This window comes from Elgaria multicarinata, chromosome 13 (assembly GCF_023053635.1).
Source record: "Elgaria multicarinata webbii isolate HBS135686 ecotype San Diego chromosome 13, rElgMul1.1.pri, whole genome shotgun sequence".
Taxonomy (NCBI): domain Eukaryota; kingdom Metazoa; phylum Chordata; class Lepidosauria; order Squamata; family Anguidae; genus Elgaria; species Elgaria multicarinata.
The window spans coordinates 3,769,787-3,785,395 of NC_086183.1; the positions used below are offsets into that span (position 1 = coordinate 3,769,787).

Genomic DNA, 15,609 nt, shown 5'->3' on the forward strand with positions numbered 1-15,609 from the left:
GCCTCTTACTATGGAATAACCTCTCCAGTGAGGTTCATTCATCCTTGTGGTCTTTTGGGTACTAAAAAAGAAAAAGAAAAGACCTTTCTGTCCACCCAGATAAGTTGGGCAATTTTAAAATCTGTGTTTTAATTCTGGGGTTGCTGTGAGTTTTGTTTCTTGACATATTTATTTATTTATTTATTTATTACATTTTTATACCGCCCAATAGCCGAAGCTCTCTGGGCGGTTCACAAAAATTAAAACCATCATAAAACAACCAACAAGTTAAAAATACAAATACAAAATATAATATAAAAAGCACAACCAGGATAAAACCCGCAGCACAATTGATATAAGGTTAAAATACAGAGTTAAAACAGTATAATTTAAATTTGAGTTAAAATTAAGTGTTAAAATACTGAGTGAATAAAAAGGTCTTCAGCTGGCGACGAAAGGAGTACAGTGTAGGAGCCAGGCAGACCTCTCTGGGGAGCTCATTCCACAACCGGGGTGCCACAGCGGAGAAAGCCCTCCTATGTTGCTTCAAATTTCTGGTCCCCCACGTCATTTCTCATGTAAATTCTTTATGCTTGTTTGTAGTAAAGCTGCCCAGAGAACTTTCTGTTATGGAATGGCATACAAACGTAGTATATAAATAAATAAAATGGGGTGATGGTATGGAAACTGGATCAGCATGAGTGGAATTTTCTTTTAAATTCTAGAGTAGCATTTTAAATTTGCGTTTCATGTATTGCTATCTGCCTCCCAAGGCTTTTGTACGGGACAGGCAGTACAACTGAAATCAAATAGATCATAGAATTATAGAATCATAGAATAGTAGAGTTGGAAGGGGCCTATAAGGCCATTGAGTCCAACACCCTGCTCAATGCAGGAATCCACCCTAAAGCATCCCTGACAGATGGCTGTCCAGCTGCCTCTTCAATGCTTCTAGTGTGGGAGAGCCCACAAGCTCCCTAGGTAACTGGTTCTATTGTTGTACTGCTCTAACAGTCAGGAAGTTTTTCCTGATGTCCAGCCAGAATCTGGCTTCCTGTAACTTGAGCCCATTATTCCACGTCCTGCACTCTGGGATGATCGAGAAGAGATCCTGGCCCTCCTCTGTGTGACATTTGAAGATGTTAGCTAGGAAGTTTTAGAACTATGCCAATTTTTGTCCTCGTTCCCATAACTAGCATTACAGGGAGTGTGCTGTAGAACAACATGCATAGTTGGGCAATACTGCAAAATTATATCCAGCAACAGGGAGTTCCACTGGCTATGCAACCCTCAACAACAAGGATTGCCTTTGATATGCCATTTTAATTTTGTCAAGTGTTCTTCCACTATCACTGCAGAAGATCAGGAGAACAGTAGCTTACCTCTACCATTTATTATCCAGAGTGTTTATTATAAATTTGAAAGCAGAGGGGCGCTCACTTACAGAAATATAATTCCATTTGCTTTGCAAACAGCTAAGGGATCATAAAAACTCTGATCCCTGCTCTTTTCCGTATCTTGGCTCCCTTTGAACCCCGTTGGAATTTGTAGGGCTACACTCCTAACTAAGCACCTTTACTCCCTAGTAAGCCCTGCTGAAGACAGGGCAAAGTAAACACACGGAGCCTCAGACGGAAGGAGATACAAATGAAGTCTTCACTCAAGAGGGCCGCGTCTCCCAGGGTGAAACAGATTAGGGTTTAAATCTTTTGTTTCCTCCAGCACAATTAAACTAAGCAGAGATACTCCAAACAAGCCCAGCGCCTGCACTAACATAAATAGCACGTCCTCAACTTTTAAGTAGGTTTTTCACCAGTTGCCTCCTTAATTGATCCCTGTTGCTTATTTGCAATGCCAAGAGAGACTTTTACATGGAGGCGGGAGGGAGGCAGGATAAACTGCTGCGATTTGAAGCCTGCGTCTCTCCAATCTGGGAAAGCCGAAGAGCTCGTCAAACCATCTTACTTAAACATCCAAACAACTTTTCAAATTCGGAGCTGGGAAAACACGTCCTCTCTATCGAGAACCAGGAAGAGCTTGGAGAAGCCGTTATATTCTTATCCGAATTGGAGGCTTATATATAAATGGACTACCTTGTTTTTTTTCTTCTTCAAAGGAAAAGGAAAGGAAGGAATTAGTGGAAAAGGTTGTGCTAGTAAAGCTACAGTAGCCTTCCCTAACCTGACACCCTGCAGACGCGTTGGACTACTGGCTGGCTAGAGAACGCTGGGAACTGTAGTCCATCACATCTGGAGGGCACGAGGGCAGAGCAGCTTGAGCTACAAAACATGGCAAAACGCAAAAGATTACGAAAACAGGAGTTAAGAAGATACAAGGAGGCTTTCTAAAACAATTTTTTTAAAAAAAAATACAATAATACAAGATTTCATCACATTCTTGGACAAGAACAAAAAATAAATAAATGAATGTTGACTTTGGAAATTTAAACATCATGAATCACATTTCCACAATAATGTGTGCAGTGCAATGCAGAAAGCCAAAGGCAGAGAAATGGGAGTCAAGACTGGTGCAGCGGTGACTTGAAGCACCCTAAAAGGACCAAGATTGGGACCCCTGGCCGCCTTCGCCCCTAAATGGTTTAGGAACAGGCTATCTGTAGGGCTGCCTACAGCCATACGCACCTGTCCAAATCGTAAGGTCAGCGTCCAAGGCTTTGTTCTCTGATCTAGCAGTGAAACCAGCAAAGTTAGTGAGTATTACGAACCGGGCCTTTGACTCTATTGCCCCATTATCTCCGGAATCCCTCCCCAGAGAAACCCATTCAGACTTCTTTTAAATTGCAGTTTGCATTTAGGTGCTTTTATGGACATTGTATTTAGGAACTATTTTATTTGCTGCTTTTTTTTATTACTCTTTGAAATATTGGGATTTTTATGTTGTGTTGTATTGATTTGTTATAACTTGCCTTGGGAAGGCATACACCCCAAAAGACAAAGTAAAAATATTATTAATTATTATTAATTGTGATTATTAAAACAAGCATAATAAAAATAATAATACCACAACCAAAGAATTATACTGCATAGCTTCCAGGTTCCATAGCAGTGCCCAGGCAGAAGCCCCTGGAATTTCACAAACGAAACATGAAAGGATGTTGGTCTCTAGTACTGAAAGGTAGATTGCTTCTGTACATGGAAGCTCCGTTCAGTTATCAAGGATAGTTACAGCTAATAATCTCTCTGCTTTTCTTGCCACACGCACACACACATTTTTTTCTTGGCTTTTTAGGGTACAGAGTACCAGAAATTATTCATGGGTTGCACAAAGAACTTCCTTGCATCTGTCTTGAAATAACGGCCAGCAAATTTATTGAGAGTACAAAGCACAGGATATAGGAGGGGTGGGTGGGAGGGGGAGACCAACATTCTTGGTCTACTTTCTTCACACCATGCATCATTTTATAAAACACTATTCGGTCTACCTTGAGTCTTTTTTTCCTTCTAAAGAGCCCCACACATTCTAGCCTTTGCTCACATAGAAAGTAACTCCCGTTCCTTGATCATTTTAGTTAGTCTTTTCTGTACCATTTCTAACACTGTGCTACCCTATGAAGTAGGGCAGAGTCTTTGCCACATGATGGAACTGCACCATCAAACTGGAGTTCCTGGAATGATTTAGAGCATGTTTCTGGAACTCCTGAAATGGAGGTGAGTGCACAGAAAAGAATAACTTGGCAATCGTTGGAAGTTGGTTAGAACATATGCTGGGAAATAAATCATGATTTGAAAAAATTAGGATGGGAAGCATTGGCCATGTTCACACTTACTAAATCATCATCATCATCCAATTTATGAGCCCCCCTCTACTTGAAGCTGTCAGGGCGGCATGCAAAACAAAAGTAAAAAACAAACAAACGACAATATAACTAATGATAAAAACCAATAACAATACATTATGGGCACAGTCCTATACGTGTTTAGACAGAAAAATTCCTACAACTCCCAGCATTCCCCAGCCAGTGGGACCAGGCAACAGGCAGACTTCTTTAGGGAGGGCATTCCATAAACTGGGGGGCACCACAGAAAAGGCCCCACCGAATCTCAGGATTCATGGCAAATCCTCGTTTACCATGAATCAGCTAAGCATGCGTTCATGCAGCCAGTTTGCTGCCCCTGCTCACATGAGCAGGTAAATTAGGAAGGGACAGCTTCACGTTACATCTGAACCTGGGATTTAGGTTTGTTGCTCCCAAACATGCTACAATTAACATGTCGCTGGTTTATGGGTCCTGGCTTGTTGGGAGCAACAAACCAGGACCCCCATTTTGGACATAATCCAAAACTATGGCTTCCTGGTTTGCTCACCTGTTCGCCCCAGGCAGGAGGAGCAAAGCACAAGTGAACAGGCTGCATGACGTGCAAACAGTTCGTTCATGATAAACCAGGATTACCCAGGAATCCTGGTTTACTGTTACATGAAAGTGTAGTGAGAACTGTTACCACGGAAACTCAGGCTCCATGTTTCCTCCCTATGGGATGCTAGAAAAAGCATTAGCTAATTAGAAGTGTGTTGTACAAAAATCATATCTGGTTACACAGAAATTGGAGGACTTCTAAAATGCCAGAAATCAATACACCACATGTTATGCTTTTGAATGAATTCTTTAGGAAGATTGCAGAATCTTGCCATGTATCACAACAAGAGCATTTTTGAGGTTTGCCGTCTGACCCAAGCCAGTTTAGCATTAGCCAAACACCTTAATCTGTATTATTTATTTTACTTACAGTATTTACACGCCACCATATAACAAAGTTCTCAGGGAGACTCAGAAGAAGAAACAAAGCAATCTAAAATTCAACCACAATAACAACAATAGAAGGATTAATACAACATAAAAACACAAGTTGCAAAATAACAAAGCTTGAAGCTAAAACAGATTTAAATGCCAAAATAATTAAGGCAATTATTGTCTATACCAGCCTTCCCCAGTGTCGTGCCTGTAAGATGTGTGGACTACAACTCCCAGCATTCCTGACCATTGGGCACCCCAGCTGGGGTTGATGGGAGTTGAAGTTCAAAACTTTTGGAGGGCACCAGGATGGGAAAGGCTGGTGCAGGCAACATACAACTTGCCAAAAAGCCCTAACCAGTCTTTCCAGAACAGAAGAGTAAACATGCTTGTCCTCCAGGGCAGGAAGTGTTGGCTAGAGCATCTTTTGCAAAGGTAACAGACTCCACCACTGTCTTCCGAAACCTAATGCCCTCCAGACAGGGGAGGCTAGTGGCTCCAGTGTCAGTGGGCTGGCAAATCTGCTCCAGGTTTATTCATTTATTGCATTTATACCCTGCCTTTTATCCTCCAAGCGACTCAAGGTGGTGTACATAATCCTCCTCTCCATTTTACCCTCACAACAACAACCCTGTGAGGTGGGCTGAGAGTCTGTGACTGGCCCAAAGTCACCCAGTGAGCTTCCATGGCCGAGTGGGAACTAGAATCCAGATCTCCTGATTCCCAGTCCGACACTCTAACCATTACACCACACTAGCTCTCAGTCAGAACTTTAAAGGCGCTATCCAAGATGCGATAGCGCCTTTAGAGTTCAGACTGAAACCCGGAGCAGATTCACTGCCCACTGGCAATAGAGCCACCAGCCTCCACTGACTCCAGATATGTTGGACTACAAAGCCCATCACCCCCAGGGGGACTGTTGTTGCCCAGCACTTGGTGCTCAGAGGTATCCTGCCTCTGAATCAGGAGGTTCCACCTGGAGGACCAACCTCCACCACATTTCTGTGGTGGGCTCTCCCACACTGGAGACCTTCAAGAGGCAGCTGGACAGTCATCTGTCAGGGATGCTTTGGGGTGGATTCCTGCATTGAGCAGGGGGGTTGGACTTGATGGCCTTATAGGCCCCTTCCAACTCTATTATTCTATGATTCTATTATTCTGAGATGAGAGGCGCTGATGCATCTCAGAAGCATCGTCACAGATATGTATGGCCTTCTGCACATGCCCAGAGTTATCATCTGCTATTTTACATGTTTCAAGGCCACCCTTGACATTGAGAAACAAGTCCTTGGACAAGAGGAGGGAGTGATTTTGAGCTCAGAGGCCCCAGGGGTGAGTTCTGGCTAAAATTAAGCAGTGAAAAATATCAGGACCTGTACTAAATCCAACTTGTCATGCGGTGTGTGTGGGTGTGGGTGTGTGTGCTTGCTGCACTTTCCATGTCTTAGGGAAATGCCACACCAATGCAGCTCTGGGTGCCCCAATTCCAGATTCTGGAACTGGTTATATGGGGCCAGCCATTTCTGAGCCTAGATTCCTGCCTGCTGTTGCAATATTAAGACTGCAAACCCCAAGAAGCAGAAGTAGATAAAATAAAGCCACCTGGTACCAACACTTAAAAGTGTTCTGGCCCTTTCCACCTCCATCGCTAGTGCCAATGAAAATGCATGCGGCCAGCGCCTCCCAATCCTGCATCTGACTTGTCTTTCAAGATGATAGGAGGAGGCCTAAAAAAATATTTCAGATGTCAGTGGTCTATGCAAACTGCCTTTGTACACAGGCACCCCTTGCTGCTCTTCCCCCTGCGCTGTCAACATTTAGATTGTAAGCTCCCTGGGGCAAAGACTTATCTATTTTGTTATGCGGCTCTGTAAAGCACATTGGTAGCGCCATATATATCAGGGATGGAGAACATGGGGCCCTCCAGATGTGGTTGGGCTGCAACTCCCATCAGCCCTAGCCAATACAGCTAATAGGGAAGGTTGATGGGAACTGCAGTCCAATATCTGGACGATGACGCATCCTCCATCCCTGATTTATATGAACAATGGAGACATGTCTGTAGAACTTCGCTTTGATTTTGGATCCAACGTGTGGCCCAAAGTTCACTTGCCCTCACATCCTCGAACATGCAACCCAAATCCAACCCAGTACAAGGTCCCAATCCACAATATGGAAACCAATGTGTGTCTGGCCCTCCAAATGTGGTTGGACTACATTATCCCTGACAGTTGGCTATGAAAATTGGAGTCCAACATCATCCAGAGGGCCAGAAAACCCTCCCCTCCCCACAAGTTAAATGAAAGAGGGAAGGGGGGGAGCGATTGGGGGGGAGCAGTGGTGGAGATGGTGGCTACATGCCATGGCTTTGATCAGGATGTTCTCCAAGGGAGCCCCATATCCAATTGCTCCCAATCAACCCCAGATCTGTTATCAGCCTGGTTTCATAGCTACAGTCACCAAAGTGAAGCAAAATCTTCACTCCATCCAGAGTGTGCACAGAAGGAACGAGATGAATCCTTTTACAACTCTTTCCCTGGATGGTGAAAGCATGGGTACAGCCTGCATGCACGTGCCGTTAATGATGAGTAATCACTCCAGATAAAGGTAGTTTCGAAAACAGGGCGCAGAGAATAGTCTGGAGGCCTCCAAGACTCAAGCTAAGCAGTGCTGGACCTGGTCAGTCTTGTAGGTGGGAGGCCACTGGGAAACCAGATTAAACACAGGCTATTTTTAATACGCACCCAATCCTGAGGGTGGGTCAAGGGACTGAAGAGGCAGCTAGCCCATCAGCTAAAACCTGGAGAAAAGTTATTGGGGAAGGATTTCCGGATACAGGCAGCAGATCACATGTGTTAGCCCTAATAATAAGAGCCACAACGCAGGTACAACAATACCTATCTTCCCATCTGAACTTTGGTCAGTAAAATGGATGTGCAGGGTTCTGACTTACACAGGGCTCTTCATCGTACCAAACCCCAAAAAGTGCTACGTTGCTCAGTAACAAGGGGGATTTTGGTTCTAAATGCATTCCAGGCCAGTCAAGTATATACGCTTCACCTGATGACTGAGGCATCAAACAAGGAATTGCCCGAGTGAATCGTGTCAGTCACATTTTGGCACAGCTCAAGATAAAAATAAGCAACGGGAGAGCTCCCCACACTTTTCTATCCCAACCCCTTTTTCTAAAATGGTTGGGGGTGTGGGATATAAGATGGGCGGGACACGCCATTTGCTCTTGAACAACATCCCGGGTGGAAGGTTAGTTGAATGTTGGCAATTGGCCCAACACCACAGGATGAGTTTCTTGGTGCCTGGTCTCCCCAGTCCAGGTGAAACCTTTTAAGTCCAGGCTACACCACATTAACTCTCACCTCAAAAGTGATGCTTTTCACTGGACCCCCTTCAGATGTTCAGTGGCCAGTTGGCAAGAGTGGAGAAGGCCAAGGAAGGCGGCTGCCGGCGTGGATCAGCTCCGAGGCAGGGCGGGGGGACGACAACGGAGGAGCCGCAGGAAGCAAAGATTTCCACAGGGTGGGTCTAGCACAGCCTTCCTCAACCTGGGGCGCTCCAGATGTGTTGGACTGCATCTCCCAGGCTGGGGCATTCTGGGAGTTGTACATCTGGTCTAGCACATCACAGGAGGACTGGGGGCGAGGGAGGGCATCCTGTGGTGGGACCCGCCAGGGTCTGGTGATGGAGAGGCAACTTCATGCCCCGACTTCAGCATCCCTTCATACGCTAAAGGGGCCAGGTTCTGAAGAACTGGTGGACGGCACTTGCGTGCCACTGCCCAAGTGCCATATACATTGCTGCCGGCAAATGCAGCCTCAGCAAGCGGCATTTAAATCTGGTTTTGCATTTCGCAGGTGTATCGCACAAGACCTATAGATACAGGCTAGAACAGCCTTCCCCAACCTGGTGCCCTCCAGATTGTTTTGAACTTCCTCTCCCATCAGCACCAGCCGGCATCTCCAGGGTTCTGAAATGCTGGAAGTTGTCCTCCAAAACACCTGGAAGGCGCCAGATCGGGGAAGACTGGGCTAAAAGATACCTGCCACGCAGCAGCCTTCTCGCTGGTCACATTCACCAGCAGGGTGGCCCAAGTTTTGGTAGGATCCAACCCTGGCTTGTGAAACTACCCTCTGATGCTTTGCTCACACCCCCACACCTGAAAAACTTCACTTTCCCTTAAGTAAGGTATTTACAAGATAGGTCAAGGTCACCAACTGGTAGGTGTGTGGGGGATTCGGGCATCTTTGAACTTCCCTTCCAGAGAAGCATCCCGTTAACAGCCCGATCTTTTATCCATGATCACTAGGAAGTAAGTCCCAGGGGGTTTAAGCAGGCACGAGGCACCCCAATCGTTGCCGGGGCGTGCAGACATTAGGGACCTCGGGCGAAGTCGGAGGGGGCGAGGTCGCGGGGAGGCAGCGCTACTCACATGAAGGCGTGGTAGATAAACGCCCAGCCGCGGGGTCTTTCCAGCACGTTGTAGAGGCAGTTCTGCAGGCGCCGGTACCGCTTGTGCGACGCGGATCGGGTCCCGGAGCCCCCCCGGGGCGCGGGCAGCGGCGTGCCGAGGAGCCCGAGGCGCCGGGGGCTGCTGCCGGGGGCGGGCCCCTCGGTCTTCTCCGTGTGCACCGCGGTGAGGGCCACGAACTCCTCCCGCTGGGCTTCGCCTCCGCCGGGGATCGTGGCCTGAGACAGCGTCGAGCGCTCCCCGCCGCCGCGAGTCCCGGCCATGGCGCTCGGGAGCCGGCGGGGGCCCGCTCACGGCATGGGAGAGGGGCGCGCCCTCGGGTCACTCAGCCCGGCGGCGTCATGGCCGGAGCCGGAGGGGCTCCGGCCAAGGGTCCTCCGGGACCCCCCCCCCCCCGCTGCCGCCGCCTTCTTGCTCGGCTCGGCTCGGCAGGGCGGAGATCGCCGCTCCCAGGCGCAGCCCCAAACGCGTTGCGCCCGGGCGCACGTGCGGGACCCTGGCCAAGAGGAGTTGCGCGCTCTCCGCCTCGGCCCGGCCGGCTCCGCCGCTGCTTCAGGCCATCCAGGGAACTTGGGGCTGGCCCGGCGTGCGAGTGCGTGTATGGGGGGGGGGGGTTGGTTGGTTGGAGGAGAGCCGCCTGGCGGCGCGGCTTCCCCCCTTCTTCCCCCGCCTCGGTCGCGGCCGCCGCTTCTCCGCCTACGCCCAAGTTTAGAAGAGTTGCAGGTTCCCCGCGGCGCTACGCTCCGGAGCGCTGGACAGTGTCAGAAGCGCAGCCGGCGGGGCACAGAAGCGGCAGCGCCTGGCGGTGGTGGTGCTGCCGCCGCCGCCGCCGCTGCTGCCTCGGGCGGCTCTTTCCCCTCCTCGTCCCTCGGCCGCTCTCCATCCTGCCGGGTTTCCCACCTGCCTTTTGCTTCTCCAACTCACATGGCATCGCTCCCCCCCCCCCCCACCGCGCGCGCCGCCTCGCGCTCTCTCCGCCCCTCGCCGGCTCGCCTTCCCGACGGCCCGGCCAGAGCCTCGGCTCGGGTGGGGGGGAGGAGGAGGAGGCGGCCGCCGAGCCCCGCCCTGCTGCTGCCTCTCCGGCCCCGGGAAGGAGAGCCGCCGGGCGCCGCCCGCCTCGACCAGGCGTGGCTTGAAGCGCGTGTTTCAATTTGAGGCGGCGGTAAGAGGCCGCGCCGGCCCAGGGCTCCCGAGCGGGGCTTTGCAAACATGCGCGGGCCCTTCGACGCCCTTGCCTGGGCTTCGGTGGGCGTCGGGGCGCGAGAAGGGAGGCCTGAGCCGCGGGTTTGCGAGGCGCCCCCTGCGACGCCAGCTGCCGTCCCTCTCGCAGCCCGCCTTCCCTCCCGCCTATGAAGCCTGCAGAGAAGCCGCGGAGACCGTCCTGATCCCATGTGTGTGTCCCCCTCCCCTAAATAAGAGGCTGCCAACTGACCCAAAAACCCTCGGTCGGGCTGGTTCCTGTGCCCTCGACAGCAGCCTGGTGCGCAGAAACCAGAAGGCGAAGCGTTGCTCACCAGGACGAGAAGCCCGCCAAAGCCTGAACTCTTCACCCGACGGCCTCCGACCCATGCTGGCGTGCATCCCTGTCTTCACGCCTGCCTGAAGATCGGGCTGTTGTGGGATGCAAAGCTACAGCGGAGCGCTGCGAAGTTGGCAACTTCGCTCGCCGGCTTGTGGTTGGGGGGAAATGTGTGTTCGTTTTAATGGATTGAATGGGAAGACGGATCGGCAGCTGGTTATTTGGGGGGGAGCCACTTTTAATCACACACACCCCCAAAAAAGTGTGGGGGGGTTTTAATTGGAGGGGCTGGGAGGCTCGCTTCGTTCGCGGGGAAAACCTTCGCTACTTGGAGGGCAGGGGCGGGCAGCTAGTCGCCCTCGGCCGAGGGGGCTTCCAGGCGCTCCCAGTAAAAAGTCGTCGTGCAGCTCCTCCTGAGTGGGCTGGGCTGGAGAGAGGCGTGGTGGGAGGCGCAAGGGAAACGCGGGAGGGTTACGAGCGGAAGAGGCCGGGCGCTTCCAGGCGAGGCTTTGGTCGTGCCCTCGCCCGGCCCCATTCACGGGGTTCCACACGGGCCCAGAGGGCGACAGCATCCGCTTGCAATCCGCGCCTTCTCACCGCTTCTTCCGTCTTTCCCCTCCAGAGCCCCATCCCACGAGCGTTCTCTTGCACACTCGTTCCTGGGCACTCACGGAGACTGCTCAGGTCCCTCACATGACGTCGTCTGCCTCCCGCCCCTTCCAGCCTTCCTTGCGGGACAAAAAACCGCCACAAAGAGCTCCATCACACTGGGAGTTAACACGCTCCCTACTGCCGTGTTTTCGTTTCTCAGTTACTCCCTGTTTCAAAAGAGGAAGTACACAACTAGTACATAACCATCAGGGCTAGTAGCCATTGATAGCCATCTCCTCCAGGAATTTATCCAACACCCCTTTAAAGACATCCAAATTGGTGGCTGTCACTACATCTTGTAGTGAATTCTGGAGTTTAGTTATGTGCTGTGTGAAGAAGTCCTTCCTTTTATCTGTCCTGATAGCTCCATCACATCTAGGTAGAAACGCACCGCTCGTCTCTTCTCCGTAGTCGCTCTGAGACATTGCTTCCTGAAAAGAGGAAGTAAGGAGGCCCATTTAGTCTGGCAGGAGAGAGCAGCAACCAGACCTTTTCGGGTGTGTGTGTGTGTGTGTGTGTGTGTGTATTCTACCTCTATCTAAAGATGTAATGTTTGATTTGCTAGCATGGGTTTAAAGCAGCTTACCGACTACAGAGGCGAAGATAACGAAAAGTGAAGAAGAATGTTTTCAAATATAAAAAAAACACTTCTCAGAGCAGATGTTTGCATTGCCTGGATAGATTGCTAATTATGTGAATGTCATGTTTATTTATTTATATTTATTGATTATCATCATTTATTTATTTATTGCATTTTTATACTGTCCAATAGCCGAAGCTCCCTGGGCGGTTCACAAAAATTAAAACCATTCAAAGTATAAAACAAACAGTATAAAAACATGATATAAATACAATATGAAAGCACAACCAGGATAAAATCAGCAGCAGTGCAGAAATACAAATTTTAAATACAAATTTTAAACAGCAAAGTTAAAATTAAATTTATAGACTGTTAAAATGCTGAGAGAATAAAAACCTGACATCTAAAAAAGTATAGTGTAGCTGCCAGGCGAACCTCCTTAAGGAGCTCATTCCACAGCCGGGGTGCCACAGCGGAGAAGGCCCTGCTCCTCCTGGTAGCCAACAGCCTCACTTCCTTTGGCAGGGACTCGCAGAGAAGGACCCCTGAGGATGACCTTAGGGTCCGGGCAGGTACATATCCTGCTTTTCTTCCTCTTGCAAAGAACCCAAAAGCAGCTTCCATAGGCCGCTTCTACTCCATTTTGTGCTCATAACAAATCTGTGGGGTAAATTACGCTGAGAGTCAGGCACCAAGTGAGCTTCATGCCTTTTGCGTTGCCCTTGAAGGGCAGCCTCACTTGATGAATGAAGGCAGGCACCTTAAGGTAGGGAGAGATGAACCCCTTTCACACATGCACCATGCATAGACTGGGCCCCACCTTTGCCATGCTGGGCCCCCTCCCTGCAGCATCCACCTAATGAGCAGGATATGTGAAAAGGAGAGTCCACACACACACACACCCTGACTATTGTATATGTGTTTCAGGTTGTGAAACAGGCTGATGAACATGTGGCTTTCAGGCTAGATTCTGGATAAAAGCAACAAGCTTTTCTCCATCCCTCATTTCCTGCAGAGAGGCAACGGGCAGCCTCCTTTGATGGTGGGGAATTTTGCTGCATCAGGAATGACCCAGTCCTAACCAGGGCAGACAAGCTGCAGAATTGCCTGATCCAGCCCCCATTGCATAACATGCATGGATGGCAGCAACAAGCCCAGAGCAGTGACTCCTGCAAAGAGGCAACAGCCAGCCTCTGTACTGTCTCTGGGCAACTACTTTGGACTCTTGGGAGCTCTTAGTTATGCCCTGTATTTATTTCTGCTTGCAATTTTGTTGTGTTAAACAAATCGAAGTCAAATGGAAATACCAATGAGATCAATAAGAAATTAATTGCAACAAAACCACTAGAGATGTGGACCCAAATCTCCATTATTATTTTAAAAGCAATGTGGTCTTTAACTGTTGAAATTACAGACAGGAATAGGGGTGGAATGCAAAACGTTGGTATCAAGTGCAATAGCAGCCTCAAGCCATGCCTGGAATAAATGCCTGGCGTGGACTACAAAGAAAAGCCAATGACCGGGATCTACAATGAAATGTTGCAGCACAAAGTGCTCCTGTTCATGGTGCCTGCCAGCTAGCTATGCTCTTTTTCAGGCCGCTCCATTCCATTCTGCTACCACCACTCCAGTTCTCACACCAACAGTTAGGCTACATTCTGCAGCTGCTGGGGTGTGTGTGTGGATGTGTGTGTTCGTTCGTTCGTGTTCCCTGCTGTAGAATCTCCCCTAAAGATGTTGTCTACTTTTGCAAACCTTGGAGTTATCTCAAGTTGCTGCTGTTTCCTTTGCGTGCATGGATGGTGCTATTTGCTGCATGAAGATCCACACTCAGATAATTGATTTTGTCCTTCCGGTACAGATATCACGCACAACCTTTTCAACCCTGAAGATGACAGCTGGGGTCAGCTGGGGAAGTCAGGTGCCCACATGTGCACATATCTCAGCATGCAGGGAGAGGAAGGTTTAACGCACACGCACACCCACAGGGTGATCTAGGGATTGGTTGGAGGGTGGAGATGAAAGTCTCTCTTGTCCCCCAGACAAGATCACGGTTTCTCCACCAACGCGATCTCAGAAGCAGGCTCACTGGGGTTTGGGGGATCCCAGGGATCACTGTGGGTTGGGTTCTCTCCCTTCTGCCAGTCCCACACAATCCCCAATGAGGTTGCTGTCTGGGCACCCTTAATAGCTGCTGATCGGCTGGGCTGTGGGGAAAAGTGGGTGCAGTTTTGCCGTCTTCAAGAGCCACACAGGTTGTGCACTGCTGGTATTTAGGATGTAAACCCTCAGTGCCAGCTCCAGGTGCCTGAGGACTTGTGGTAAGGCACGCTCAATGGGCCCCTTTCTTCGTGAGTCGACCTTCTCCCTGCTGTGGCTGCCAGCTCCTCCTCCTCCTCCTCCTCCTCCTCACTACCACTTCCTTGCTTGACAGGCAGAGAGACGGAGACCAAATAGGCTGTGGCATCTCCTGCCACTCCTCACCACCACCATTGCCTGGGATGAACTGAGAGGCCAATGAACTAGCAGGTTGCCATGGCGAGGAGGAGGAACAACTCCATGGTCCCTTTATCTGTGGGCCCCTGCTGCAGAGTGGACCCTTGGCAGAAGCTCAGCCATGCCTAGCCTTGATACCAGCCCTGATCAGGAGGCCTCCTCAAGGAACCCTGGGAGTTGGACTTCCATGCGGAGGTCAGGCTCTTTCACGGGGCGATCCCAAGCACCAACACTGAACTCTAGTTGCACGTGTCCCTTGGAAGGAGTGTTTCAATTAAAATTGTTTCAGGATGCAGAGGCAATGAGGGCATCCTCCTAGGTACAGCCTGAAGGGGCATCAGAGATCATGTGCTATAAGTCGAGGTTTGTGTTTTCTTGATAAACTTTTCAGGTAGGAGGAAGAGGAGGCGCCAGAGCTTTGCCCACTTCCTGTTTCTTCCACATTCAACGTTGAAGATGTTCTTAATTCTAGCACATAACACTCCCCCCCCCCAAAAAAAAACTTTGAGCTGTAGCTACTCCCTTTGGGAAAGTGCAGTCCTGGTCTGCTGCTGTGCAATATTATTTTGAAATCTTGTCCCCTAGCATTTGGCTTTTGCATATTGACACTACAATTCATTGTGGGACAGAAAGAACAAGAAAAGCCCTCTACCAACAAGTTTCCTAGTAGGAAAATAAAAAGCCAGGCATCAGCTGCCTCAAGGCTTAGTGGGGGCAGCAGGCCAGGCAGTGTCCATGGTTGTAGCTTCTGACATGATCATCTGCCGCATAACACACTACAGCACACTCAACCACTGAGTATTACTGGTGTGAGAGAAGAAAACTGGAGATATGTGACTTGGGCCAGCTATACTCTACCACTGACTGGATGGCAGCAGTTAGCAGCTGGGTTTATATTTACTTTGCACAACACGGGGCTGTCTATACGCAGGGAAAGCCCCAAGGTGATGGCGAGTCTGTGCTAGGTCAGTTATATGATGCAGACGCAGCCTTGCAGCCACTGCGAGGCTTTCCTACAAAGCCGCTCATTGAAAAAGTCGGGGACTTACCCCAACTTTTTCAATGGGTGCATTGTTAGTACAGCTCTTCCGCCATCTGATGTCACTCTGGGGCCAATCTGGAGGGGGGTGGCAGTCCCTGGTGGAAGGTGA

General features: G+C 49.6%; 1 protein-coding gene across 1 annotated transcript in view; it reads right to left on the minus strand.

Moving 5' to 3' along the window:
- KCNQ4 (potassium voltage-gated channel subfamily Q member 4) overlaps window positions 1-9,475 on the minus strand; it is a 120,271-nt gene extending 110,796 nt beyond the window's left edge. Inside the window, exon 1 of the mRNA XM_063140549.1 lies at window positions 9,174-9,475. Coding sequence (XP_062996619.1) covers window positions 9,174-9,475 — 302 coding nt within the window. The remainder of the gene's footprint in view (window positions 1-9,173) is intronic.
- Between the last annotated feature and the right edge of the window lie 6,134 nt (window positions 9,476-15,609).